The sequence below is a fragment of the Stylophora pistillata genome, chromosome 7, assembly GCF_964205215.1.
Source record: "Stylophora pistillata chromosome 7, jaStyPist1.2, whole genome shotgun sequence".
Taxonomy (NCBI): Eukaryota; Metazoa; Cnidaria; class Anthozoa; order Scleractinia; family Pocilloporidae; genus Stylophora; species Stylophora pistillata.
The window spans coordinates 23,396,619-23,422,683 of NC_142525.1; the positions used below are offsets into that span (position 1 = coordinate 23,396,619).

Genomic DNA, 26,065 nt, shown 5'->3' on the forward strand with positions numbered 1-26,065 from the left:
CGGCCATCAGGTAAAGAACACATTTTCTTGGGTGCGGAGCGTCCACCACTACACTGGTTTACAAGTGGGAAAAACCCATAACCACCTCAAGACTATCGATTTTGCAGCGGTCACAACAGATAAAACAGGCAGTTTAGTGTTCAGAAGCACTTCCTCCACTCAACTGTAAATCAAGTAATTTTCATTGCAATCAAGTTGGTCTATTTAGTTCTTGTTCAAGCTCATTGAAAAGACTTAAAGCTGGTAACCCTTCGATTGGATGCCTTTACTTAGCTTTAAGTGACTGAGTAGAGCTGAGTAGTTCAGAGGTAAAAGGCAGCTGACTTAAATTGATGCTTAATGTTTAGAACTCATTCCCATTCACATAAAACCCAACAATTGCAAGACAACAGAGGAAAGAATGCCTCTGATTGCACAAGGTGGTGTTTTGCAGGATAAAGTTGCCCTGTAGGCAAAACATTATTGATTTAATTCAGACACTTCACAGATTCTATTACTTGTTCAATGAATTGTGAGCTGGGCAAACACACACTGACATGAAGCCAATAATAATTTGCAACCAGCACATTTTACAAACACAAAATGGAAGCCAGTAGAGAGGGTTCTAAGGTAGAAAATGTGAGGCCTAACTCACCACTATATCCTCTTTAACTTAAGTTGAGCACCTCACCGTGAAGTTACAACTGTCGAGGGCTTGTATCCTCCTTTCTCCAAGTCCCATGTTTTACTTTGTCTAACAACTTCCATGTTTCTCTTAAATTCTTAAGTCTAAAACCACCAACAGTGAAACACTTCCAACCTAACTACAGAATTCACTTTGTGACACATATTGCTCAAGAACAGAGGAATTAAATGTGGTGCCTCTGTCAAAATACAAATTTACTTTTGCATTTGATAGGAAAATAACCAAGTGTTTTGTTCCAGATGTCAGTGTTGCATTACTCTTGAGCATGCTAGGACCTCTGGATTCCTGTGGCATAGGCTTGCACGGTGCTATAGATATTCTTGTTTCACCGTGAATATTTTTCTTGAACAAAATCAAAGGCCTTGTCCTCAAGGATTTTCATCTTTAAACTAAAAGATGAGACTTGTGGACCAGAACATAGTGACTTGCCAATTTTTAACAAACCCGATAATAGTTGTTCTGAAGAAATATACAATGTAGAAGTCAATTCTAAGTTACAATTCAATTCAGGGAAGTAAACAAAATGAATGAAAACCTCTTACAACCAGTTGGAAATTATTCCTTTATTAATTACTGTAAAAACCCAGGCCAATAATTACTGTTTTTACACAAAGAACAAAAAATAGCTCTTCAACACACTTAGGTCAGAAATAAAGAAAAAAGTAGATCTTGACAGTCCATCAAACATTGTAACCAATCAAACTTTTTCTTCCTATGACTTCACCAACATAAAACCAGAAGGCAATCTCCACAGCAACCAAGGTATTTGCAGCAGCCTCCTTAACAGTAAGATCAAGGAACTTGCCCTTCATGGCAGAATCTTTCAGACCAAGAAAGCTTTTCTGTATAGCCCGCCAGTCTGATGGCTTTGGAGGAAGCATCTCCACTTTGGCATTTTTGAGGAAAGTCACAACAGGGGGCTGTGCTTTCTTAGCAACATCTAGGTGTACAAGATAATACATTATTTAACTAAATAGTAATAATTCTTCCTGCAAGGTCTTAAATAATGAAACAAAACTAGCTTCTAACTACACCTCACAGTCTTCATTGGACACTTCTTTATTATGGTAAAAAAAAAAAAGACCAATTACTGCTGTTTTTACACACAAAAAAAGGTTTTCATCTAACTGAGGTCAGAAATATAGAAACAGTCAGTACAATAGTACCTTATAGTTCATCGAACACTAAAAACAATCAAACAAGACTGTAAGGTACAGTACAAAAAAAAAAAAAAAAAAAAAAAAAAGAAAAAATTAAAAAGAAAAAAAAAAGACTGTAAGGTACAGTCAAAACCCAATATCAACAATGGATGTACATAGTCAGGTTTTAACCACTAATTACAAATGAAAAATCTTATCATTCTTCTTTCCTCTTTCCCTTAGAAAAAATTTGGCCATAGGCAAAGAATTTAAGACATTGATTTCATAAACTATAATTTTTCGATTAACTATTGGCCATTACTATGTAATATTTCAGTAATGTGGCATTGGGAGACATAAAATCAAGAGAGAGAAAGAGAGAATAACAAATATTGTAATCAGGGAACTCTACAACTACAGAATACAGGATCATTGAGGTTCACCTTGTCGGCATGCTTTGAAGAACGAGGCAGAAAACAAAACGATACATTGTGATTCAATGAGATGTAAATAAGTGGCCCTGTATTCTGTAGTTTTACCCTTTAGTGGAAATGTCATTGAAATGAGTATTACTGTAATTAAGTCAACAGGTTGAATGAAATTTACCTTTCAAAACACTATGATTGCTTTCAAGAGCGATAAAGTGCAATAAATATTTCCAAGTCAGTATTAGATTTACATAAACAATTAACACAACTTCTTCTAAATATAGGTAAGGAAAACAGCCACACTCCCAAGACTTCTGGTCTCTTACGGTTTGGATCGTTTTGTTTGCATCCATTTATTCCTCTTACCATTGTTTTAATTTCATTGCATTCAAAGTAACTTGACGATAGGAAACAATTAGAACAGATTTTTTGCTACAGTATTCACCGCAAAGTTTTATCAGTAAGTCGAATATCAGCCCACACGCCGGTAGCTGGTCTAGCGACATTTCACTACAAGATTACACATACAACTCGGGTAGAAAAAAAGAGATCTAGAAGAATAGAAAAAGACAAAAATAACAAAAATTACTTTAATTTCTTACCAAGAGCTAGAAATGATACTTTAGTGACCAAACGAGGAGTTGCAGTCGCAATTCTCTGTCCAAGGTTTACTAGCTTCTGCGCCATTTTGGATGTTCACTGCGAAGCGTTGAAACCATCATGCAGTGCGACGAAAGTGACCAACATAGTCATGCGCAATACGATAATGTCATACCACGTGCGTTAGTTGTATTCCTGAAGCTTTTCCATGGGTAGACCAGGTAAGTTATTCGTTATTTCTTGCTCATTTGGCTGAGCTTTGAACGTCTACTAACTGGAATTACGTATTTCAGGTTTTAGTCCGCGTGGTGGCCGAGGAGGAGGTGGAAGAGGTGGCGGTGGACGAGGTTTGTAAATATCTTAATTCCCAGCTGAATCCAATCGTGCTGTTTATACTTGAAGGTTTTGCGTATAACTCGTGTCCGATAATAGTTTGAATGTATAACTCGTGTCCGATATTAGTTTGAATGGGTTCTCTTTCGAATATGTGCTACAAACTAAACTTCTTTTTATTTTGATCAAAAAAGAAGTTCTTGCATGTGAGCCCAACATCTCGATAGATATAAATGTTGATCTTGCAGACAATGCTAAAACGTGCTCCAGTTTACTTCTGGTGTTATTTATGCCATGCATAATCTTGTGTGGAAATTTTGTTCTTGGTAAGCTATCAGAAGTTTAATAACTCAACCATTTGTTTTGAGGCGAAAAGGACTTTTTGTATTTGAGTGCATCTACTTGGTAATTTAATCTGAACACACAGTACTCATGCATAGTACCAGAAACAGGAAGATCTTATCCACATGACTGTAGAAGTTATAATTTCCTCCTTGGTTGAGGTGCTACAGCTGCAGTCCATCTTAAGTTATCCATATTCCCCCAACCTGAACAATCGGTCAAGTTTTCGTGGCATTTAGCTAGGTTGTAGCTGCAAAATTAGGCTGCCAGCTGAAATGGAAAGTGAGGCTGCTCAGAGATGGGGAAGGATCATAAGTGCACAACTTCAAAAAAGCTTGTTGTGCTTTACTGAGCAATCGCCAGTAAGAAATGTAACTGGCAATAGCCCCTTTTTCATCCAGTGAATTTCGCCGACAGCCATTGCTTGAAGACAAATCTTAATTGGGTAGCACTAGTTTTTATTCCCGGGCAGAGAGTGGTTCTCCAGTACTGTAAGGAAAGGGTTTCTTCTGAAGATCACAGCCCTGTGACCAAAATTGTAGCTCAAACATAGAACAGACCACAGTCCAGCACATAAGCACTTTCTCTTCTATAAGACACCAATAATTAATTCCACCTAACAATACGGTTATGCAAGGTAAATTTCACGCATATGCGGACGATCATCAGTTATACTCCTCTGTTGACCCAGTAGCTCTTGAGAACTGTATTTGTCGGGAAGTGAGAGTTGCAAATAAGTGGTATTGCAGCAATGGAATGATTGTAAATGAGTCAAAACACCAGGCTATAGTCTTGGGAAAAACAGGCCACTCCTTCTCTTTTCCATTAAAAGATTCTTTGGATATATTTGGAATAAATATTGACAATAGGTTGCGTTTTGATAATTATATATCAACTATTTTTAAGAAGATAAATGGCCAGTTTAATGTAATGCTAAGATTTCGTAAACTTATCTCTAAAGATACTTTACTAAGATTGTGTAAGGCTTTTATTATGCCACATTTTAACTATTGTTCGTCTGTATGGCACTTTTGTGGTGCGCGTAGTACTGAGAAGATAGATCCTTTAAACAAGCAAATTCTTAGAGTTATCTTGCAGGATTATAATTCTCCCTATGACTCTCTACTTAGCAAAGTTAACTCCAAATCTCTGTATAAAAGACGCCTTCAGACTTTCTTAATTATATTGTACAAGATCTTGTTTTTTAACTGCTATCCAGGCTATCTAAGGAATATGTTTAGTTTCCGGTCTGTATCCTATAATCTACGCAGAAATTATATTTGTCTCTACCGTCTACAAAAACTACTATTTATGGTCTTCACTCCTTTTCATATATGGCTTCTAAACTATGGAACTCTCTTCCGGACTCTTTTAGAACATCTGACTTTTCTGATTTCAAGCGCAAGATTCTACAGTATGACTCTTTCTCATAGTTAAATTTTAGAATGTTACAATTTTACATTTTACATTTTAGTGGTATTTAGAATTATACTTGTAACTCGAAGATACTAGCTTATCTTTAAGCTACTCCAAATTCGAGATTAAATAAAGTATATGTATGTATGTATATGTATGTAAGGTATCACATGTTTGATGAATGGAATGATTTCATTGATTGCTTGATACCCAGATTACCTTTCTAAATTGTTATGTGCTCTTTTGTCCTTTCTTTCTTTCAACAACCTTTTCTGAAACTGCTTCATGACCTTTGCAAATACTTATCTCACTAGATACTGCATTTGTAATGAAAGTTTTTTCGTAGTACGGTGGAAGGGTACTCTATAGCCACAGCAACTAAGAATTTTTGTTATGTTTACAGGAGGTTTCCGTGGGGGTGGTGGTAGAGGTGGAGGATTCGGAAGAGGAGGAGGAGGAGGTGGATTTGGCAGAGGTGGGAGAGGTGGAGGTCGCGGAGGAGGCAGAGGTGGAGGCAGAGGTTAGATTACTTTGTTTATATTCAGGGCTCGACACTTACGGTAGCCCACTAGCCACAGATTAGTAGAAATTCAGTTTTGGCTAGTGGTTTTCAATTTCCACGCGCAAGTTTGGCTATTAACCCATTAATGGCCGCAGCTTTTGTGGAAAACTGTGTTTTGAAGCTAGTCCAGCAGATTTCGGGTCACTGTTGGGGTTTTAAAGGCTCGAACTTACCAAAAACCACTTGACAGCTCGTGCACTCGACGGCCTTTCGATCCAAATGCAAAATGGCGGCCTGAAAATCTCGGGCACGCGCAGAGAGCAAAATTTCGACATAGTTTTTGGGTTGAAAAGTCACGCCCCACTTACGACTTCTACTTTTCTCTCTTTCTCCTGCCCTTTTTTTCCCCTCTCCTTGCCTAAAGTTTCTCCTCACTTGCTGGAAATTGAGTAGGCTTCATTTTGGTGTAGAGATTTTTCAGAAACTACTCATTATTTTCAAAGCACATGCTCGGAAAGGTAGGTGGGTAGTGAAAGACGATCTTCGTGCAGATTTTGCAGTCAAAGTGACACGGTTTTTTGGCTATTTCTCCAATCTCCTCCACTCAATTGCGCTCATTCTGGTATCGTCTGCAAGATATTTTCAACCCGTTCAAGTACATGCTCGAATTCGTGCTCCAGAGTTAAAATTGATGACGTCACAGGGCGTAGAAAGGGTGTGGGTCCCCATGGGCGCATACGGGCACACTGGACGTTAATGGGTTAAACAGACTGAAATTGTCGTAACTTCTAAAAACATCTAAGATGTCACCAGTTATCAAGCCAAGTGACCCATAAGGGCAGGTACTTACCTCTGATTTTTGCAGTGCATAGTCATGAGGGGTACTATATGCCGAGCCCTCCTGGATGAAGGCAGCTACTCCATCACAGGTTTCCCTGTTATTTTCCTGATACCCTTTAACACTCTATGGCAGAGAGAGGCATAAAGAGGTTAAGTGTCTTGCTTAGGAACAAAACTCTGTGGCCTGGAAAGGTCTCAAATGTGGACCTCTCAATCTAAACCCCAACATGTCAACCACTAACCCCTCTCCCTCACAGTTAAAAAATCAGAATTTGCTGTATAGCACTCAGTTTTAAATTTGTTGTGAACCTTTTTCATCATGCACATATCTTGATTGCGGGCCAGATCTTTATTTTGCTGGAGATTTATGTATGGTTTTGCTATAGTAATTTACCAGTGCTTGTTTCAAACTGTTTTGGTAAAATATGAGTTATAAAGCAAGATTTCACCTTTAAAACTGCATTTAAGAAATGCTTACAGATTTTAGAATGGTGCACAACTTATCTTATCTTTTGCACAGTACAATCCTGTGGACATCAAACAATACACAGTGCCCTCTAAATAAGAAGACAATGATTGTTATTTTCCTCATGTTTAATGGTGCCCTGGGATTTTGAAAAGGCAGATTGCACTCAAAATGATGACATAAGAATGAGAGTAAGGCTTTGTAAGAATTTGATAACTGTGCAATTTATTTTTTTTGGTTAAAAGGTGGTGGACGAGGAGGATTTAAAGGTGGAGCCAAAGTAACAATAGAGCCGCACAGACATGAAGGTGAATTTCAAAGGCGTAAATGTTGTGATATTAAGAATCCAAATATAGTTAAAAGTGATGGCAAGTAAAAACTTTCCTAGCTTCTCTATCTTGCACAACAGCTACAGTTTTTGTCCCCCTAAGTTGCTGTTAGTAATGTCATGTTCAAGCTTAGAATGAATTGAATGCAGGCTACAGTGATAAGGTGCAATAACTATCTTTAGCGATTAATTACCATGAGTAACAAGGAAAGAGATTTTCCTGACCTGACAATATTATCAGTGAGAGGATCATTAGTTGATCCAATACCATATTCTCAGAACTGACATCTTACCATTGTGCTTATACTGATGTAAATGGGGAATTTGAATGCAAAATATTATACGACGGACGCATGTGGCTTGAACAAATACTTTCATTCAAATTTCAAAACTAGAAACACCGTTATATGGTAAAGAACTTGAAAAAAGAGGGAGAAAAATACAAAGTATAACAGAACATAAGCCCTTCTGGTTTCAAAACACACTGTGTTGTTATTGGACTCAAGGAAAGTACAGGGCATGTCTGAGAATGCTGACATATTACATGATGGCAGGGCAACACACAGAAATATGTTAAGGCGTATGGGTGCTTTTCTCGCAAGCACAAGCCTAAAAATTATTTAGACTCATTCTTTATGGTTGATTTTTCTTTTGTGACTATAGGAGTATTTATTGCCCGTGGAAAGGAAGATGCGCTGGTCACAAAGAACATAGTCCCTGGAGAAACAGTATATGGAGAAAAAAAAATATCTGTGGATGCACCAGTAAGTTGCACTTTTCTTTTTTTTTTATCTCTTTATCATTCAGCTATGAGCATTGTTTAAATAATAACCTAAATTTAGCTACATGGAAGGGTTTGTTTTCATTATGAAAAACCCAGTTCTCATATCTTGCATAGAAGAAATGTGTGGGATTAGAAAAGGAAATTCATAAGGGATCTTTTACTCGTATTTCTGTTTAGGATGTTGGTGCTGGTGCTGACAAAGTTGAATACAGGGTTTGGAACCCATTTCGCTCCAAGCTTGCTGCAGCCATTCTTGGAGGAATTGACAAGATACACATGGCACCTGGTTCTAAGGTGTTGTACCTTGGAGCTGCATCAGGAACAACAGTGTCTCATGTTTCTGATATTGTTGGTCCCGTAAGTATTATTATAACATAACTAAAGCGAAGCACGTGCTCTGATTGGTCAATTTAGCGTCCCCCAATTTGCCCATGGGTGTACACTGCTGACGCGAGCAAATGCAAAGACTATTTTTCCGCGCGCACTTGTTTTTTTCTGGTCACGTAAGATTTGTTAAATAAAAGGGAACTCTTAAGCTACAATGTATCAATGTTATGTTATAAAACAAATGGTAAACACCACAGCGTACACTATTGAGTTATGGATGCACTTGGGAGGTTTGCTAAGCACTCAAGAAGCTAGAGTCGCTCTCGGCTATCGCCTCGAGCGACTCTTACACTTCTTTCGTGCTTAGCAACCTCCTGCGTGCATCCATAACTCAGTAGTGTACGCTGTGGTGTTTACCATTTGTTAAAGACAGGCCTGCTGATGTCTTTGACATTTCAGAAATGAGATGATGTAATTGACTGATTGTAATTATTCTTAATTCTTATTGGGTCATGACTTAAATGGATACTCCAAAATCAGGTTTCCAAGTAAGGACTGGAAATGAATAAATTATTTTTTTGGAAAGGAGGAAAAAGTAGGAAATAGTAGGTTCTAGTACTTCCTCGGAAACCTGATTTTGGAGCATACTTTTAAGCCACAATCATTCTCAATATAATCTGGAAAAACTGTTAAGGTGTAAGAAAAACTTACAAATGTATCCCGAGGATCTCCCTGCAAAGGTTGAGGATAAGTGACAATAAAACATAGCAAGGTGGAAAAGTTTATCCACAGTCATATTGGTTTCCATTGTGTTAGGGAATGAATTGCTATTTTTATTCTTTATACAAATCTTCTAGAATGTTGTCAACCTGATTATCCCCCCAAACAAAAATATAAATTATGTGTATATTCATTCGTGTCTTTATTACAAATAGCCGTGATAATAAACCTTCTTTCTTGCTTTTAGGATGGTCTTGTGTATGCAGTTGAATTTTCTCACAGATCTGGCCGTGATCTCATAAATGTAGCTAAAAAAAGAACAAACATCATACCAATTATAGAAGATGCCAGACATCCACATAAATACAGAATGCTTGTTGGTGAGTTTCTTGTTTCAACATTGCTATAGTGTAGCTTCATACCAAAATCTGATGATTTACCAACTTTACTCTTGGCAACTTTCATGGCTCTCATCCCAAAGCTGTATTTAGTTCATGCTTTTTCTTTTTTAAGCCAGAACAGAAGGCAACTTTATTTGCTTGGTTAGCATGGTAACCAGTGAAAGCATTTTTGCTACCAGTATTGCATGCATATGACAAGAATGAGAAATGTTTAGCTGGACAGTGTTGGTCAAACTTTACTGAACTTGAATTAAATGTTTAATATACATCTAAACAGCTAGCGTTTGTGCTCCACAATCCCTTTTGTATTAAAGTCCATATTTGTTAAATTTTCCTTTCCAGGAATGGTAGATACTATTTTCGCTGATGTAGCTCAACCAGACCAGGCCCGTATTGTGGCTATTAATGCTCACAACTTTCTAAAAAATGGAGGACATTTTGTCATTTCTATCAAGGTATGCAGAAGCAACGGTAATCACATTTTTGCACTTTTTCATAAGAAATATGACCAATCAGAATGAAGGAAATCTGTATTAACTCTCACGTGCACTTTTATCCTATTATTAAGTAGCATCGATTTCAGTTTCTTTAAGCACATAGATTTAGCAACTTTACTCGCTTATCGCCCTTTGCATTTTGTGGCCTGATTTACATACAAACAATTTGGTGATGTTGTGAAAAGAAAAAAATCATGACCACGCACAATGTGGAGCCAGATCAAAGTGAGTCAAAGAAAACTCTGCATATATGTTACAACGATTTAGTTTTGTTGTGGTTTATGCAAAACTTCTATGTTCCACCAAGGAATATCCCTTTTGCCAGTCATGTATATATTTTCATAGTATACACACTCACCTCTTGAGTATATTAAGAAAATGTAAGTAGCTCATGGTTTTTGTAAGCAACAGACAGCACCTTCTATCAGTTTATTGGTGTGATAACCTATGCAGGATGTTGGTGGAACACAAAAAAAATCACGAGGCGAAAGTGATTATTTCAGGGCTTAAAACTAATGGTAGCCAACTAGCCACAGACTAGTAGAAAAAAGTGGTTTTTGGTTTCCACCAGCCAGTTTGGCCAGTAAACAAACTGAAATTGTTGTAACATCTAAGTTGTCACCAGCTACTTGGTTAGTAAGTTGAAAAGTTAGTGTCAAACCCCGTACTTACAAACTTTTCTGGCATTCTCCCGACTTCCTAAGTGGTTATTACACTAGTAAAGCAATAGCAAGTGCAGTCTATTGCTTTTATGAATAAAGTTAAAACAAAACACAGTATTTTTTATGGGTTTACCAGTGTAATAAATGATAGGTTTTTGACCAGTTGGGCACTCACAGCATATCAGTCATTTTATAACTCATGGTGTACCTCTCGTAAGCAGTGCGTTATTAATATGATATTGTATCAAAATCAGGCAAAAATGACAGATGTTGCTTCTTTGTGTCATTACCAGGCAAACTGCATTGATTCAACTGCAGAGCCTGCAGCAGTATTTGCAGGAGAAGTGAAGAAGATGCAGGCCGAGAAGATGAAACCTCAAGAACAGCTGACACTGGAACCCTACGAGAGAGATCATGCTGTAGTTGTTGGAATTTACAGGTACCGTTTATACAACCTATGGTATTAAAACATCCAAAACCCAACCTGTGCCTTGAATTGGCATTTTCTATTAATGTTTTGTTTATTATTACACTCGTTTTTCACTAATAGGGGTAAGAAATTGGCTCATTTTGAAAATCATTTGCTAGGCATTAAAAGTAAAGTAATTTTTGGAAAGTAAAGTCCCCTCTCCAAAGCCATGATCAGGTTCATTGTAAATTATACCCTATTTGTAACAAGTACATTTTAGATCCTGTTTCTGTCCAGAATGTGTAAACTTCCTTATTTTGTTTAGTGCAACCTACACACACCTATGTAAGCCTATGAAAGGGAATACTACCCAGGAAAATACTTATAACACACCGCATTTTCTTTAGGGAAAACTTACATTACCTTGAATTTTGCAAGATTTTGGGACCTTTTTGAGCCATTTGTTTCGTTTTCGATAAAACGTCAATTCTAATGCTTTGATATCCATCAAGATATTCAAACTAAGAAATGAAGCTATTTTTCTCAGAGCTCGTCTCTTCTTCCCTTCCCTATCCCATTTAGGAGCTTTCCTGCAAATCCTGATAATTTCTAACAAATCAAAACCTTTCAGGGGAGGGGAGGAATGTTGATTTCTATATTTTGCTATAACATTAGCTTGGGAATTTTAACTGATAGACATTGCTTTTGTTCTGTTACAGACCACCTCCAAAGAAGGACAAGCAGTAGAATAGTTTTAACTTTCTAGGATTTTATTGTAACTTATGTCACATTTTGAAATAAAGAAAAATCAGTGATTTCTGTATAATTTTAATGTTCCTAAGAGCTTTGTGTCTAAAAAATCTTTACTGCTGCATATAACTTTACACATTAAAGCAGTCCTCTCTGTCAATTTTTACTGTAGTAACAACTGTGGTACTGAGAGTTCACCTGGCTCCTAAGACATTTCCAGTATTTTGAAGTTACTTTTGTTTATGTATTTTGATTACCAAACATGCAAGGAAGTCTAAAAAAATTAATTTTGTCAGAATTTGTTTTAAAAACACTTCTCAAAGTTCTATGGAAATGACTGGTTAGGATTTGATAAATGTATATATATCAAAAGTTGAGTTGTTGCTGCGTTCTCTAATAAAGCTTGTTTGTCTTCCCGGTAAAGATGTAATTTCAAGAGTGATTCATCTGATTTAATTCTAATTAATTCTTAGAAGGTGCTATTGATTAATATTTTCCCTTTCCCTGATGAAAGAGCAATAATTTGTTTTGAAAAGTTTGACCAACTCCTTTTGAGGATTATAAGCAACTGAATGACAATTCTTTTCGAGGTCAGAATTAGAAAAAAAGGTAATGAAAGTTTGTTGATTTTGAAGAAACCTTTTGGTCACGCGCAAAGTCACGCAGACATTGTCACGCAACTACTATTTTCATCAGTAAGTAAGTGAAACTTTATTTACACAGGGTAGCCCATTCAGCTCAAGGCTGGTATCCATAGGGGCCCTGTTTCTTAAAAATAAATTACATCAAAGTTCTCAATTACTTATACATATGACGAAATCGCTCTGTGATAAGGAAAATTGCCATGAAAAACGCAGAGTAGTTTAAGAGAAAAAAAGTTCTGCAGTTTCTGGTGGTATATAGATCTGCACTAGCTGAAATACGCAAGGCTCATGACTCGTCGTATACCAAGGCTACACTACTGGTGCAGATCTCATGTTATTAGAGCTGGTGCTAAAACCTGCACTTAGGGGGGCGGGGGGGGGGCTTCGGCAGGGGGAGGAGTCGATGAACACTCAGGATATATTGTGCCGTTGTCTAGGGCTTGGTCGGTGTCTACCTCGGAAGACTGAGGAACATCTGTCGGCAGTGGATTCTGGGGTTCGCTGACTATTTGAAAGCGACCACCATGTCCGATGTTTTTAATAAGATCTGGGGATGAGGCATCATTTTCATCAGTACGGTTACCTGTGCCCAGGTCGTTCATCTCCAACATTGGGTAGCCTGTGCTCTCTCGATCGTCCTCACTCAGGCCAAACGATCCTGTGCCCGTCAGAGCTGCGACTAAATTCATGGAATCTTCCTCCCTTTGCAGTGTCGAACCCGCGTATATCTCCTTCATCAGGGTGTAATGGATCTTAGCTGTCTTAGCTCTGAGAATCCATCGATAAGGCCACGACATCTGAAGTAACGTGGCGATCCAGAAGAACAGGGGACTCATCCAAAATGGTCTCACATTTAAGTCCACGAAAGCAGATACATGTTTCTCCAGATCGGGAATTTCTTCACTCCAGGAGTAATCAGTGTAATCAGCCCGATGCTGATTTCTGTCAACCATTTCTGTCTCTTGTCTCTTAAGGTCATCTACAGTTTCCTGGTCGCCGAAAACGATGCTTGAATCAATCTCGAAACAAACAAGGACAACTCTGTTTTTCAGGATCGGCATCTCTCTCTTGGAAACATCAACCCACAAATCGTACGCAAACTGGTCGTGGTCCACAAATGTCAAACCTCTCTCCAAGGTAGTCTCTACATACATGAAATCAAGATAATACGCAATTCCAGGTACTGGCACCAAATTGTAACATTCCACGCTCATGTTGATCTTGGGCGGGATTGTCCGCATTCTCTCCAAGTACCCCCAAGCTGTCTCATCCTCTATGATGTTATTTAGGTACTTCAGTTCATCGCAATAGTAGCCCTCTATAGATACAAACACAGCAGAGACACCAAGCATCACCATCGCCATGATTCTCCAATCGTAAAAGAGTGTACTGTGTGAGGCGCAGTTAGTCATTTCACATCCAGCCAAGAAAATGAGACAAAAATAAAATGAGAAAAACAGGGAAGCTGAATAGAATCTCCACATAGCCTTCAATGATCTTCCGCCAGTCTCATTCCCATCTTCGTCTACTTTCCTACACAGTACCTTGCAGCGAAAGTAAAAATAGAAGACAATTGCCGGACCGGCTAAAAACACTGTTATGGGAGCGAACCACAAGCTAAAATTTTTGTTGAGGTCAAATTTGGTTGGTGTTAATTGAGGTGTAGCTTGAGTTAAAGGGAATTCACCAGTCGCAAACAAATTGTAATTTTTATCACACGCCAAGCCTTGTCCACTCCATAAAGTACTGTAACTGGTGTCCACACATACGTAATACCTGAAATACGGATAGGATTCACGGCAGAATGATACACCAAGGTCTCCTGGTCGTTTAACCAAGAAATCGAAACTGAGTTCTGTGTCCAATTTGGGATGTGGAGTAGGGCACTGCCTCTTCAAGGAACATCTCAAACCCGTATGCCCGGATGGACAGAGACAAAGGGTTTCGTTTCCGGATGTGTAAGCGCAAGTGGCTTTGTTATCGCAAGGCTTTGATTGACAAGTGTTTGACATCGCAGTCACGCCCCTGCATAGTAACCTGAGACTGGGTTCATCACGCCATCCATTGAAATGCACGCTCCAAGTACTGGTAACGTACTCAGGTCTTAGCGCCAAATCCTTCACTCTTAAGTAAGCCCGATCGTTAGAACCACTCGGAGAATACGATCCAGTCACCACCCAGTGACTATCGACATACTGCAAATACATCGCCTGAGCTGTGTGTTTGTACACAGGACGCAGATTCCGAAAAAGACCTTGCATCCGATAGAAATAATGATTAGTCCTATCGATCAAAATGTTCCCTTTTCCGTCATAGAAGGTCTTGTTCAAGTAAAGTCTGTCTGAATTGCATTCTCTAAAATCTTCATCCACGCAAACGGTTGTGATCTCTAGAGACGAAAAGGTAGTTGAGACCCAATACTTTTTTCTCAAGTCGTAATGTAGCCACTTGTAAATAAGTCCGCTGAAAACGTCCCCTTTATCTAAGACCCCGGAAGTCAGCCACGATAAAGGATCTCCATGAAGTTCGGCCGCCACACCAGAATGATATCCAACTCTGGCTCCAAAATACAAATAATTGCTCCCATCATCGTAAAAGTGCCGGTAAAATAACAGGCTTTCGTTTTCTCGCCGATATACAGGGAAATTGTTGTGGTTGTAGTTCTCCTTAACGAAGATACCTTCAATGAACTTGTACGGCATATCTGCTTCGTTCAAATTTTGAAAAAAAATCCTCGGACATAGTGTCCTAGATCTCGCGAGAATGAACATTGTGCTTAACAGGAACCAAAGAAGGTTTGACGCCATGTTCGTCTTACGTTATACGACTCAGCAAATGGCTGAGTGAGGTTAGCGATTTCGATTTATGTTAGATCTTCCGTCGTAGCACATTTCGCTTTCAGATGAACTCTTCTACCGCCTGAGATCACAAATTAGTGGCGTTTTCCACGAGCTGTTGTCTTGTTTTGAATGATAATAAAAATACTCACCATGGGGCTGAGAAAATCGAAAGATTTATCTTAAGAATTCGATCTCATTGTTTTGATCACAGTCAGTATACCTCCAGGTAAGTTTTCTTTTCAGGACGACCGACGTCGCCTTTTTGGCTCCAAGTGAAGAGTCACGGCATAAAATTCTGCAGCTGATTTTGGAATCACCACTATGATCGCATCATCGAATCATATGTGGCATCACTGGGGTAGCAGTTCTCCTTAATAGCGTAGTTCGTCAAGGTCGCTTCGTTGGTAGTCTACCTCGCAGCCGCGGATATTTAGGGGAAAAAAATACGTGACTGAGCATAACGCCCGCTCACGAGATAACAGGTAGCAGCATATTCCTGAAGCCTGCCTCCGCCCTTGTAAGCGCACGTGTTCCTTGACTTTCGTTTCTTTTAATGGTTTAAGAAATCTCAGCCAGTAAAATCAAAATCCCTATTATTTTTCTGAAGTTACTCCATAGAGGTCCTTAAAAGTACTCGTATTTTCAGTTGTTTACTGACCTTTGTGAAATTAAGTCCTAAAACAACCATAGGATCCAGTCCCCTTGTTTTTCCGCAATTTTGTCATGTTTGCCGGTTGTGCTTTGCCGTTTCTACGTCACGGTAAAAGTAACCTGTTTCGCGTTTCAGCCGTGAACGTAAGATTTTCTCAACTTTTTCCCTCACCGAGTAGAAGTTTATTGCCGGAAACGAGGAACAAAAACTATTCCTTGTAAGTCATACAATAGAGCCTTCAAATTAACCATGACGTGAGCTTACGCCAAGCCAAAGCAGCAAGGTTCACCTTATTTTACGTGAAAGAGCAACCTGACATTTGCTGTCTCGCGTGTACGTCTCGCGTGTACGTGGTGCTAAATCTCTCTAATGTAAACGTTTCTCCCCCTTGGGAGCTCGGAAAGATGCTATGCAGCTGGCTAAGTGTCCGCGCGTTTGCTGTCTTGCGTGTACGTGGTGCTAAATCTCTCTAATGTAAACGTTTCTCCCCCTTGGGAGCTCGGAAAGATGCTATGCAGCTCGCTAAGTGTCCGCGCGTTTGCTGTCTCGCGTGTAAGTGGTGCTAAATCTCTCTAATGTAAACGTTTCTCCCCCTTGAGAGCTCGGAAAGATGCTATGCAGCTCGCTAAGTGTCCGCGCGTTTGCTGTCTCGCGTGTAAGTGGTGCTAAATCTCTCTAATGTAAACGTTTCTCCCCCTTGAGAGCTCGGAAAGATGCTATGCAGCTCGCTAAGTGTCCGCGCGTTTGCTGTCTCGCGTGTAAGTGGTGCTAAATCTCTCTAATGTAAACGTTTCTCCCCCTTGAGAGCTCGGAAAGATGCTATGCAGCTCGCTAAGTGTCCGCGCGTTTGCTGTCTCGCGTGTAAGTGGTGCTAAATCTCTCTAATGTAAACGTTTCTCCCCCTTGAGAGCTCGGAAAGATGCTATGCAGCTCGCTAAGTGTCCGCGCGTTTGCTGTCTCGCGTGTAAGTGGTGCTAAATCTCTCTAATGTAAACGTTTCTCCCACTTGAGAGCTCGGAAAGATGCTATGCAGCTCGCTAAGTGTCCGCGCGTTTGCTGTCTCGCGTGTACGTGGTGGTAAATCTCTCTAATGTAAACGTTTCTCCCCCTTGGGAGCTCGGAAAGATGCTATGCAGCTCGCTAAGTGTCCGCGTGTATTATATGTAAAACCATCGAACGAGTTGTAAAGTATCAAAACTTTACCAACACATTGATTTATATTCCACGAAGTAATTGGTAAGGACATAACTATCCATGGAGAGTACTTAAACCACGTCCATGTTTGGACAGATACAACATTCCTTTGGAAAAAAAATTGAATTATACAAAGCCAAGCGATAAGAATGTATTTTTAATATATTTCTTCCCACTCATTTTAGCGCCAACGAAAATGATTCCTTCCATCATTGTAAAAAATCACAATAAGACTTCACAAAAACCAAACAGAGTGTTTCCAGCTGTAAAACAAGGAGGAGTCTGGAACCGAGTTGTCTCGCGCATGCTATGTCATAAGCGAAAACTGTTACGTTCACTTCGCTCTGTTTCTCGGATCGAAGCTGTGGGTTTTTTTTTCGTGAGTGGAAAAACGCTCGGTAACAATGGGGAGAATCGCAATTTTGATTACTGCATTGGCAATTTTGCTCTTATTAACAGCGATAAACAAGCTTTAAAACAAGAGGGTAAGTTTCCGCTCTGTTTTCAAATATTTCAAAAGTGTTACTTTTACCCCGCACTCGACATTTCGGAACAGAAAATGTATGACACATTCATTACTTTCATATCAAACAGAAAACGTTTCCCAACTACTAATAGTTCTATCAGGTTTTGTGTGCTTCAAAAGGGACTGCTGAACACTCTCCAAATTTCCAATGGGGCGTTTTACAAACTTTTCATACTTTCTTGGAAGATCTCCTTATCGAATATGGCGTCTAGGCAGCGGTAGCAACTTCAGCGCTGACGAAACAGAGGAATCCGAAAAAACAAGATGGCAATGGAATTTTTAGTTGAATAGTACGCGGGCCGCACCGGTGATTATGAAGAGCATGATATTTATGAAGATGCAGCTATATAGAAGGAGAACAATGCATACGCGCGATAACAGCAAAGTTAGAAGCGCAAGCAAGCGTGCTGGAGTTGCTGCAAGAAACTATCGAGGTACGCTCGCCATTTCAAGGTTTTCAAGCCAAATCGGTGCAAAATTAAATATGTTCGCCTTTTTGGAGAAGTACGGATAAATGGTTAAGCTGCTTCTCCAGTTTATCAAAGCGGAGAGAACTGGAAATTGGGAATTAAATCTTGTGGGTGTTGCAGAAATGGTCCCACATCTCTTCGCCATAAACAGGCCGAAATACGCGCGCTGGTTTCCAGCGGAGAACTAGTACTTTCGGCGAACTCGCATCCAAATATTTCAAATTCATAACTACAGCGCTAACCAATAGCAAAGAAGTGAACATCATCTTCGACCAGTACCTGATTGTAAGGATAAAAGCAGGAGAACGTGCCCGCAGAGGTTCCCTGGGTGCCTCGCTAAGATCCACGGGCCATCTACTCCTGTGCCAAAACAGAGGGGAAAGTTTTTTCCTAATTTGAAGAACAATGTTACTCTATGTGCATTTTTATTTTCAGAATCCCTAGGTAACTTGCGGAAACAGCGGCTTCATCCAGAGAGGATCAGTTCTTGTCATCGGTGGATGATTCAGTGATTACAAACGAGCGCGGTGATAGTAAGGGACGGCCATTGCGGAGGTGTGCACAACCTGAGATCAGACTACAAAGAAGCAGACACGAGGCATAAAACATTGTTTCTTTGGTGGTTCTATAGACACTCAGATGGTGTGTGATATTAAAATGTCAAATGTCAAATAGTTGACATTGTTTAACTTGCACTGCCATTTTACAAGTTAATGCTACTTGCTACGTATGCTGCAGATGCCCATTCAGAGTGTCGTGTTGAATAACAGTCGCCTAATGCCGATGTTCTTGCTCTCAGCACAGTGTATATGACTGATATCAACTATGCTGAATTTTGGCTCAAAACTGACGTGACAGACCACCCACGCTATATTCCGGTCCATGATGCAGCATCCCAGAAGCTAGCAGAGAAGACGTGCCGTGCCCTTCTAGCTTTCCATGCTATTACCGGCTGCGATTCAACCAGTGCCCTAACCGGAATTGGTAAGGGGAAGGGCTGACAAGCGCACTGATTTAAATGTTCTGTGTGCTCAGCCAAACCTGAGTGAGAACATTGCTTTCAAATGTGAAGCTTTCATCTGTGACCTTTACCCAAGCTTTAGAATATCGCCATATACTGCAGATGAATTGAGATGTTTTCTGTTCTTTCAGAAAAGAAACAGAACAATGAACAAGTTTACTCCAACATTTGAAATGAACGAACTATCAAACGTTTGTTTGGAGAAAGGCTCTCACAGCAGACTGGCAATACTAATGGATGGGCGCGAGAAGCCCGCTACTGAGGCTGACCTACAATCTACATGACAAAAGAGCCAGCATAGAGTAGCCTGCTGGACTTAACAGCGTGCACATGCAAAGATTTCTAACCATTTTCACTGCATTCCCTCAGTAGGGTAGGACTAGAACGGAACATATGCGAACCATGCGAGTAGTCCACCCAATAAATCCCACCCATCCCACCTAGGGGAGGACATTCATCTCGTGCGGGGGAAATTAACGTCTCCTACCCTTAACCCTGTAGGACGGGACCTCCATTTATTCGTCCCTATCCGAGAAGACTAGAATATCTAACCATTTCTTGACGTTATAGAAAGGTAGCATATTCTTCTCAATTATTTTAAGACCTTGAGTGTTGGTTCGGCCGGGACTTGAACCCTCGACCTCCCGCAGAACAGTCCAGCGGTCTATCCATTGAGCTAACCGGAAGGCGGATGGATGACAGAGTAACTATTATAACATAACCAAAGTAAAGCGCGCGCTCTGATTGGTCAATTTAGCGTCCCCCATTTTCCCATGGGTGTACGCTGCTGACGTGAGCAAATGCAAAGACTATTTTTCCGCGCGCTTGTTTTTTCTGGTCGCCTAAGATTTGTTAAATAAAAGGGAATTCTTTAGCTACAATGTATTAATGTTATGTTATAAAACAAATGGTAAACACCACAGCGTACATTATTGAGTTATGGATGCACTCGGGAGGTTTGCTAAGCACTCAAGAAGCTAGAGTCGCTCTCGGCTATCGCCTTGAGCGACTCTTACGCTTCTTTCGTGCTTAGCAACCTCCCGCGTGCATCCATAACTCAATAGTGTACGCTGTGGTGTTTACCATTTGTTAAATAGTGTACGAACTACTCGTATACAGGCCTGTCATATTCAGACGCATGTTATTGCATGGCAAGTATTGATTTTAATAGGAATCCCCATGGAGTTCGTTTAGACCTTTCTAGCGATCCTGAAGACTCTGAATCTGGCTCTGAGTGAGAACAATCATTCTCATATTGAGTTTAAGAATAATATAGTTTGGTAGATATGTAGATACACGAACGGTCTTAATCTGTTTTTTTTTTTAGTGAAGATATGACGACGTAGGATTATTCCGCTGTCACCAGAAATGAGTCACTTTAGTCATTTCTGCGTAGAAAACAATTTACTATGGTTTGCGGGACATTCTGTACGTTCAGCTTCGTTTCTAGTACTGTTTCTGCGATCAATGTGGCGTGATGAACGAAGTTTTGATAATGATAGAACCCTGTAAAATCAAAAGGTCAAAGTAAATCGCAGCCTCGTGTCTATGCTCAAATGTAGATCGCGTGACAAAATAACACGTGTCATTCATTGTTATTTATTAGACTTACTATGAAACACCTGATTTGTCGAGAGCATTCAGTCAAGATACAGTTACATGTGAAGTTGACATGATAATCCAATATCGCACGAACTACCTCACGTTGATCATGAGGTCTTTCTCTACCAGAATCTAGTGTCAAACCTTTTTTGTGGCTTTGGTTGAACGAAACTCAATATTTGCGATATCTGCTCCTTGACTATTTGCCTCATTTAATTCGGCTGAACGCAAACCTAAAATATCGAATATTTTCCAGATGAAGGTTCCGAAAATGGGTGGAGTAGGAGAAATCGAGGACCAAAGCCGGCGAAATGAGCTGGAAGAAGAGATATCACGGTAATGTTGGTCCAGTGTTGACTTATAATTCGTGTTTTGCAGATCTTCAAAACTGATCTCAGAACATCGTCAGTTTTGCTTGCCTCACAATAGTTGACAAATACTGTACGTTGACCTCCAGCTATAACTAGTTATTACTATTTACAACAACATGTAGACTGTCTGTTTCCACCGGGGGTCACTTAATTTTTTTCCTAGCTATTTCCTATGGGTTGACAGTAGTGAAATGTTAATTTTCGAAATTACTCTCTTATTAACATATTTAGAAAACATTTGACGATAAAAAATTTTGGAAAATATGTCCAAAACCATTAAAAATACATTTTAAGAAGGCTTAAAAAGGCTAGTCAATTGTGGACTGGTAGCGCTCGAGTCTGATGGAACATCGTCTTTAGAAGAGAGTCTTTATTGTAAATACCTACGGTATTTACATGATCTTAGCCATAGGATTAGCCCAACCTTGCGGTCAATTTTTGTTAGTAGAAAACTAGAACAAGACATTAGGACATTAGGACATTAGGACATTAGGAAGCAGAGCCATCCATTGTAAATCAGCAATGCGTTGTTTGTCATCATTCATGTGATCTGTGCGATGCAGATTATGTCGGCTACACGTCCTGGCACCTTTTCCAATGTATTGCTGAACACAAGAATTCAGTCATTGGCAAGTATAGTGATCTCAAGAAATGTCTTTTTAAGATTCTTAGAAAATATATAACAATTACAAGATTTGATTGCTTGGTATTTGAAATGCTCTTTATCAAGCAACTCAAACCTAAATTGAAGGCGCAAGCGAATTCATATGTGCTAAAGTTTTTTGTTTAGTTTTTTTAGCTATTAATTGTTTGTAATGTTTTTAATAAGCCTCTATGGTTATTTTAGTATTTAGGCCCCTTACACTCACATTATTCTTGACTTGATAATGACGTTATGTGAAGGTCGAAACGTCATCGACTACCTTTTTTTTAGCCTTATTACAATGTATTTTTATTTTATAGACATATTTTATCGCAATTTTTCATCGTCGAATTATTTATATGTCTGGTTTTTTTTTCTGAATACTTCAATAACCTGAGTGAAAATCCCGTTACAGTTCACCTTTGTCGTCAATGTATGCTTAATCTTAATGAATGAAGGCTGATGGTTTCGAAAGAAAGTGTTTGGGGCTGCGTCGGTGGGAGTAACGAAATAATTTCCGTGGATATATCAACAAAGTTGAAATGGTAAATTGGCCACCGTAACGATTACAAAAGCTGACGTTTCGAACGTTAGCCCTTCGCTCCGACGAAGGGCTAACGCTCGAAATTATATGCTTAATTATATGCTTAATCTTAACCTCTCAGTTCCCATGAGTGACCAAGACAGAATTTCTCCTTACATATCGATACAATATCAAGCAGACAAGTGAGGAAAATAACAATTAGGGTATTTTTAGTTGATCCAGTACCAAATTTCCCAAACCAATTTAAAAATGGAAGACAGTAAAGAGAATTACGTATGATGCACGATCCTCGCAGTAGATAGCGCTATTTATGCAATAGCGAAAATCAGGATCGTGCATCATACGTATCTAATACCGCAGTTCAAAATATATGAACCTCATATATTCATTGTATCTCATTTATCACTTTCACGGGTTTATTACGAATCAACTTAACGGCCTGCTCCCAGTTGGCTTGTTAGCTCAATTGGTAGAGCGCTGCACTAGTATCGCAGAGGTCAGTGGTTCGAGTCCCGTACAGGCCTGATTTTTTTCAGGTCTGATTTTCGCTATTGCATAAATAGCGCTATCTACTGCGAGGATCGTGCATCATACGTATCTAATACCGCAGTGCAAAATATATGAACCTCATATATTCATTGTATCTCAGTAAAGAGAATTGCTAATAAGATCTTGGGAGTGAAATGGTTAAAATAGCTTCATTGATTGTGTTTTTTTAAAACCATACAAAACCAAAGTGATTATAACAGCCCATTAGGACTTGGGGAAATATTGCAACAATCCAAAAAACGGGATCCGGAAGGTGCTGATTTGTCTTAAGGTTGCCTTCTAATTGCGAAGAAGACAAACTTGTAGCAGGCACGAAGGAAAAAAATTAAATACTTGAGACTTTTGGCTGCCATCTTTGTTACTGAAATGTGTCTGCTTCCTGATGCTCAATCCTTTGACTTCCATGAGTGACCAAGACAGGATTTCTTCCTACAATATCAATACAATATCAATACAATATCAATACAATATCAATACAATATCAATACAATATCAATACAATATCAATACAATATCAATACAATATCAAGCAGACGAGCGATGAGAATAAAGAAAATATCAATAAGAGGGTTAATAGTTGATCCAATACCAAATTCTTCAGGCTAACATCATGGGGATGTATGATTTCTGAAAATGGTTCTCCTTAAACTCGTTTCTTTTGGCTTTCAGTCATCGTTTAATGGTGTTTGATATGTGTACAGGTTGACCAATCCAAGTCCGTTAACTGATCTACGGTCTATGGTGATGTCACACCCCCCACTAAACCCGATGCCCCATCAGGCACCGCGCCAAATTGCAATCACCATTGAACTGCAGCAGCTTTTAAGAATGCAGCAACAACTACAACAACGACTACAACAACGACTACAACAACGACTACAACAACGACTACAACAACGACTAACGCAGCAACAGCAACAAGAACAGCAACAAGAACAGCAACAGCAAGCGTTGCAGTTTTTGACACAACAACAACTGCAAGCAAACCAGCAGGTAAGACATATACCACTCAACAACCATGTAAGGGACCGAACTTTTTAGCTGATGTTTTCAATTCCGTGCACCTTAAGTGGAAAGTTGAAAAGTTATTGCAGAATCAGAACCATTTTTCTCAACTCTGCTTGGTTAGCTAATGTTGTAGAGCGCCAGGATGCCGCTCGAGAGGTCGAGGGTTCATGTCCCAGACCGAACCAACTCTAGGGGTCTTAAAATTACGGAGAAGAATCTCTTCAAATGATTAGACATTCTAGTCTTCTTTGATAAGGACGATAAACCGTAGGCCCCAGTCTCCTGCATCTTCTCTGCACTTATCAGCAGGGGACGCTAAGGAACCCACGCATTTTTCAGAAAGAGTAGGGAATGTAGCTCTTGGTGTTGTGGTCTGGCCTTTTTTTTTTCGCAGATACAACCAACCTTCCAAAACCAGTACCAGCAACAGCAACAGCAACAACAGCAGCAACAAAATCGTGCCCCAACTGAATTGATGACGGGATTACAAAGACAGTTCTCAGGTAAAAGATTTTTGGCTTGCTTCGGCAAAACCCTAGAAAAATTTTTCAGTGGAATCGAATAACGATAGTTTGAGAGAAACGCCGTACGATTGGAGACAAAACAAAACAGTAAACACAACAAAAGTCGAGAACAAAACAACAACAATAAAAAAACGAAAATAACTTTAAAACGCTTCGCATCTTGGAATACTTCTTTTTCCTCGTAGCCTTCCCAGCATAAGTTTTGATACCTAAACGTAGGCTCAAAATTTCAAACTTCACAAAATTTAACATTACAGGCTAGTTTAGTACTTGAATTAACCGTCCTTTTTCGCCGTAATTCTTGAGAGTTATTTATCATTGATTTATTTCATTGATTCATTTTCTCTTTATTTTTGTCTTTTCGTTGGCAAGTTGTACTGAGATTGTGATACATTCCTTGCCAGAATTGTGTATGGCGTCGGCGACTCTAGGACCACAGGCCCTTACACAGCAGGCCCAGCAACAACAGTGCACAGGAAACCCTTAGTACTAGACACCCCAGTTTTAAAGGGAATATAACGTAGTTTAGCCTTAACATATAACAGGAGCAAGAAATAGGTCTTCACTACCTTGACTTCCCCCTCCATCGTCCCTTTCATCTAGTAGAGACCCGCCCTTCCCCCACCTTCTCTTTCGTCTCGAGGAGATTCCTTGCTTCATCCTTCTCCTTCACCAAATTTCAGGTGCTGAAAGCCATAACTTTGGGTTGTTGTAGAGAAATGTAACCGTTACTGATATGAAATCCGTAATTGTACACCTTGCTTTGTTTTATGTTTATTTTTTTGTACCGTCCCAGTTCAAATTCTTTTCAGCTCGTGGTTTCATGTTCTAGAACATTTTATCAAAAAATATCCTTGTAATTAGAAATAATGGAGAAAATAAAATAGATAGAAAAGTCATGTCCAACAAGTTAATAAAATGCCCATTTTCCAGTTGGTGAGGTCAAGTAATAGAAGAGAAGAGGTCTAGGATGGCGCCCAAACTCTGAAATTACACAGCTTCCAGAGAGAAGCGAGACAAATAGTTTGCGTTTTCCTAACGTTAAAAGCAACATAAAATTAATAAGAATTCATTGTGCAAGACTGCATATCTGCAGGAAGAAGGCTCCACTCGAGGCTTAAGGCTTGACCCGGAGGCAGAAGGGCTCTCCAGGGAAATTGTTATCGCGAGCGACACGGTCTGGAATGCGAAATGGATTTCGGGTTAGAGCACTGATGGTCACTCATGGATGTTGCCAAATCATCGCAGCAACATAGTAAAGCAACAGTGTTGCCCGTATTAATGCAACAATCTTATTTTTTACAAGACTGACTGATCAGAAACGAGCGACTAAAATGGTAATGCCGACTATCATGTTGCTGAACATTATCCACTTACGAACCACACTTTTGATTGGGACTCTGCGCAATCCCTAACTTACAGCATGCTCTAACTGTTTTAATTTCAACGACTGACTCTGGAAAGTTGATTCACAAACTAATGTTGGGGGTTTTACAGCTCGCTCGGCCGAATTAACGAGAGGTAACAAGACTCTGGACTTTTGTTCTTTTCTTCTCTTCTCGAGAGCTACTTCAGCGACGCTCTATGCATCTAATGCTCTGTGCATCTAATGCTCTATGCATCTAATAATGAGATACAATGAATATATGAAGTTCATATATTTTGAACTGCGGTATTAGATAATTATGATGTGCGATCCTCGCAGTAGATAGCGCTATTTATGCAATAGCGAAAATCAGACCTGAAAAAAAAAATCAGGCCTGTACGGGACTCGAACCACTGACCTCTGCGATACTAGTGCAGCGCTCTACCAATTGAGCTAACAAGCCAACTGGGAGTAGGCCGTTA

At 39.5% G+C, this 26,065-nt stretch overlaps 4 protein-coding genes across 5 annotated transcripts; 2 read left to right on the top strand and 2 right to left on the bottom strand.

The window, feature by feature from the left end:
- Positions 1 to 1,223: 1,223 nt before the first annotated feature.
- On the bottom strand, positions 1,224 to 3,007 carry LOC111331643 (ATP synthase F(0) complex subunit g, mitochondrial). The gene is made up of 2 exons (XM_022936799.2): positions 2,855 to 3,007; positions 1,224 to 1,625 (listed from the first exon to the last, which is right to left on the bottom strand). Exons 1-2 carry the CDS (start codon positions 2,937 to 2,939, stop codon positions 1,366 to 1,368), a joined length of 345 nt encoding a protein of 114 aa, XP_022792534.1. The 5' UTR covers positions 2,940 to 3,007; the 3' UTR covers positions 1,224 to 1,365.
- LOC111331644 (rRNA 2'-O-methyltransferase fibrillarin) lies at positions 3,004 to 12,052 on the top strand. The gene is made up of 10 exons (XM_088728936.1): positions 3,004 to 3,073; positions 3,146 to 3,199; positions 5,347 to 5,463; positions 6,997 to 7,059; positions 7,743 to 7,843; positions 8,041 to 8,220; positions 9,158 to 9,290; positions 9,654 to 9,766; positions 10,764 to 10,909; positions 11,599 to 12,052. The coding sequence occupies exons 1-10, from the start codon at positions 3,061 to 3,063 to the stop codon at positions 11,624 to 11,626; spliced, it is 948 nt and encodes a 315-aa protein (XP_088585062.1). The 5' UTR covers positions 3,004 to 3,060; the 3' UTR covers positions 11,627 to 12,052.
- LOC111331642 (uncharacterized) lies at positions 11,629 to 15,586 on the bottom strand. The gene has a single exon (XM_022936798.2). The coding sequence runs from the start codon at positions 15,078 to 15,080 to the stop codon at positions 12,636 to 12,638; it is 2,445 nt and encodes an 814-aa protein (XP_022792533.2). The 5' UTR covers positions 15,081 to 15,586; the 3' UTR covers positions 11,629 to 12,635.
- A 5,043-nt stretch (positions 15,587 to 20,629) lies between these two features.
- On the top strand, positions 20,630 to 25,116 carry LOC111331652 (uncharacterized). 2 transcript variants are annotated; one of them, XM_022936811.2, is made up of 4 exons: positions 20,630 to 20,914; positions 23,387 to 23,678; positions 24,088 to 24,196; positions 24,590 to 25,116. In XM_022936811.2, exons 1-4 carry the CDS (start codon positions 20,835 to 20,837, stop codon positions 24,604 to 24,606), a joined length of 498 nt encoding a protein of 165 aa, XP_022792546.1. In that variant the 5' UTR covers positions 20,630 to 20,834; the 3' UTR covers positions 24,607 to 25,116. The 2 variants fall into 2 exon arrangements, with proteins under 2 accessions (XP_022792546.1, XP_022792545.1); XM_022936810.2 differs by having other exon boundaries at positions 20,635 to 20,914; positions 24,622 to 25,116.
- The last annotated feature ends 949 nt before the right edge of the window (positions 25,117 to 26,065 follow it).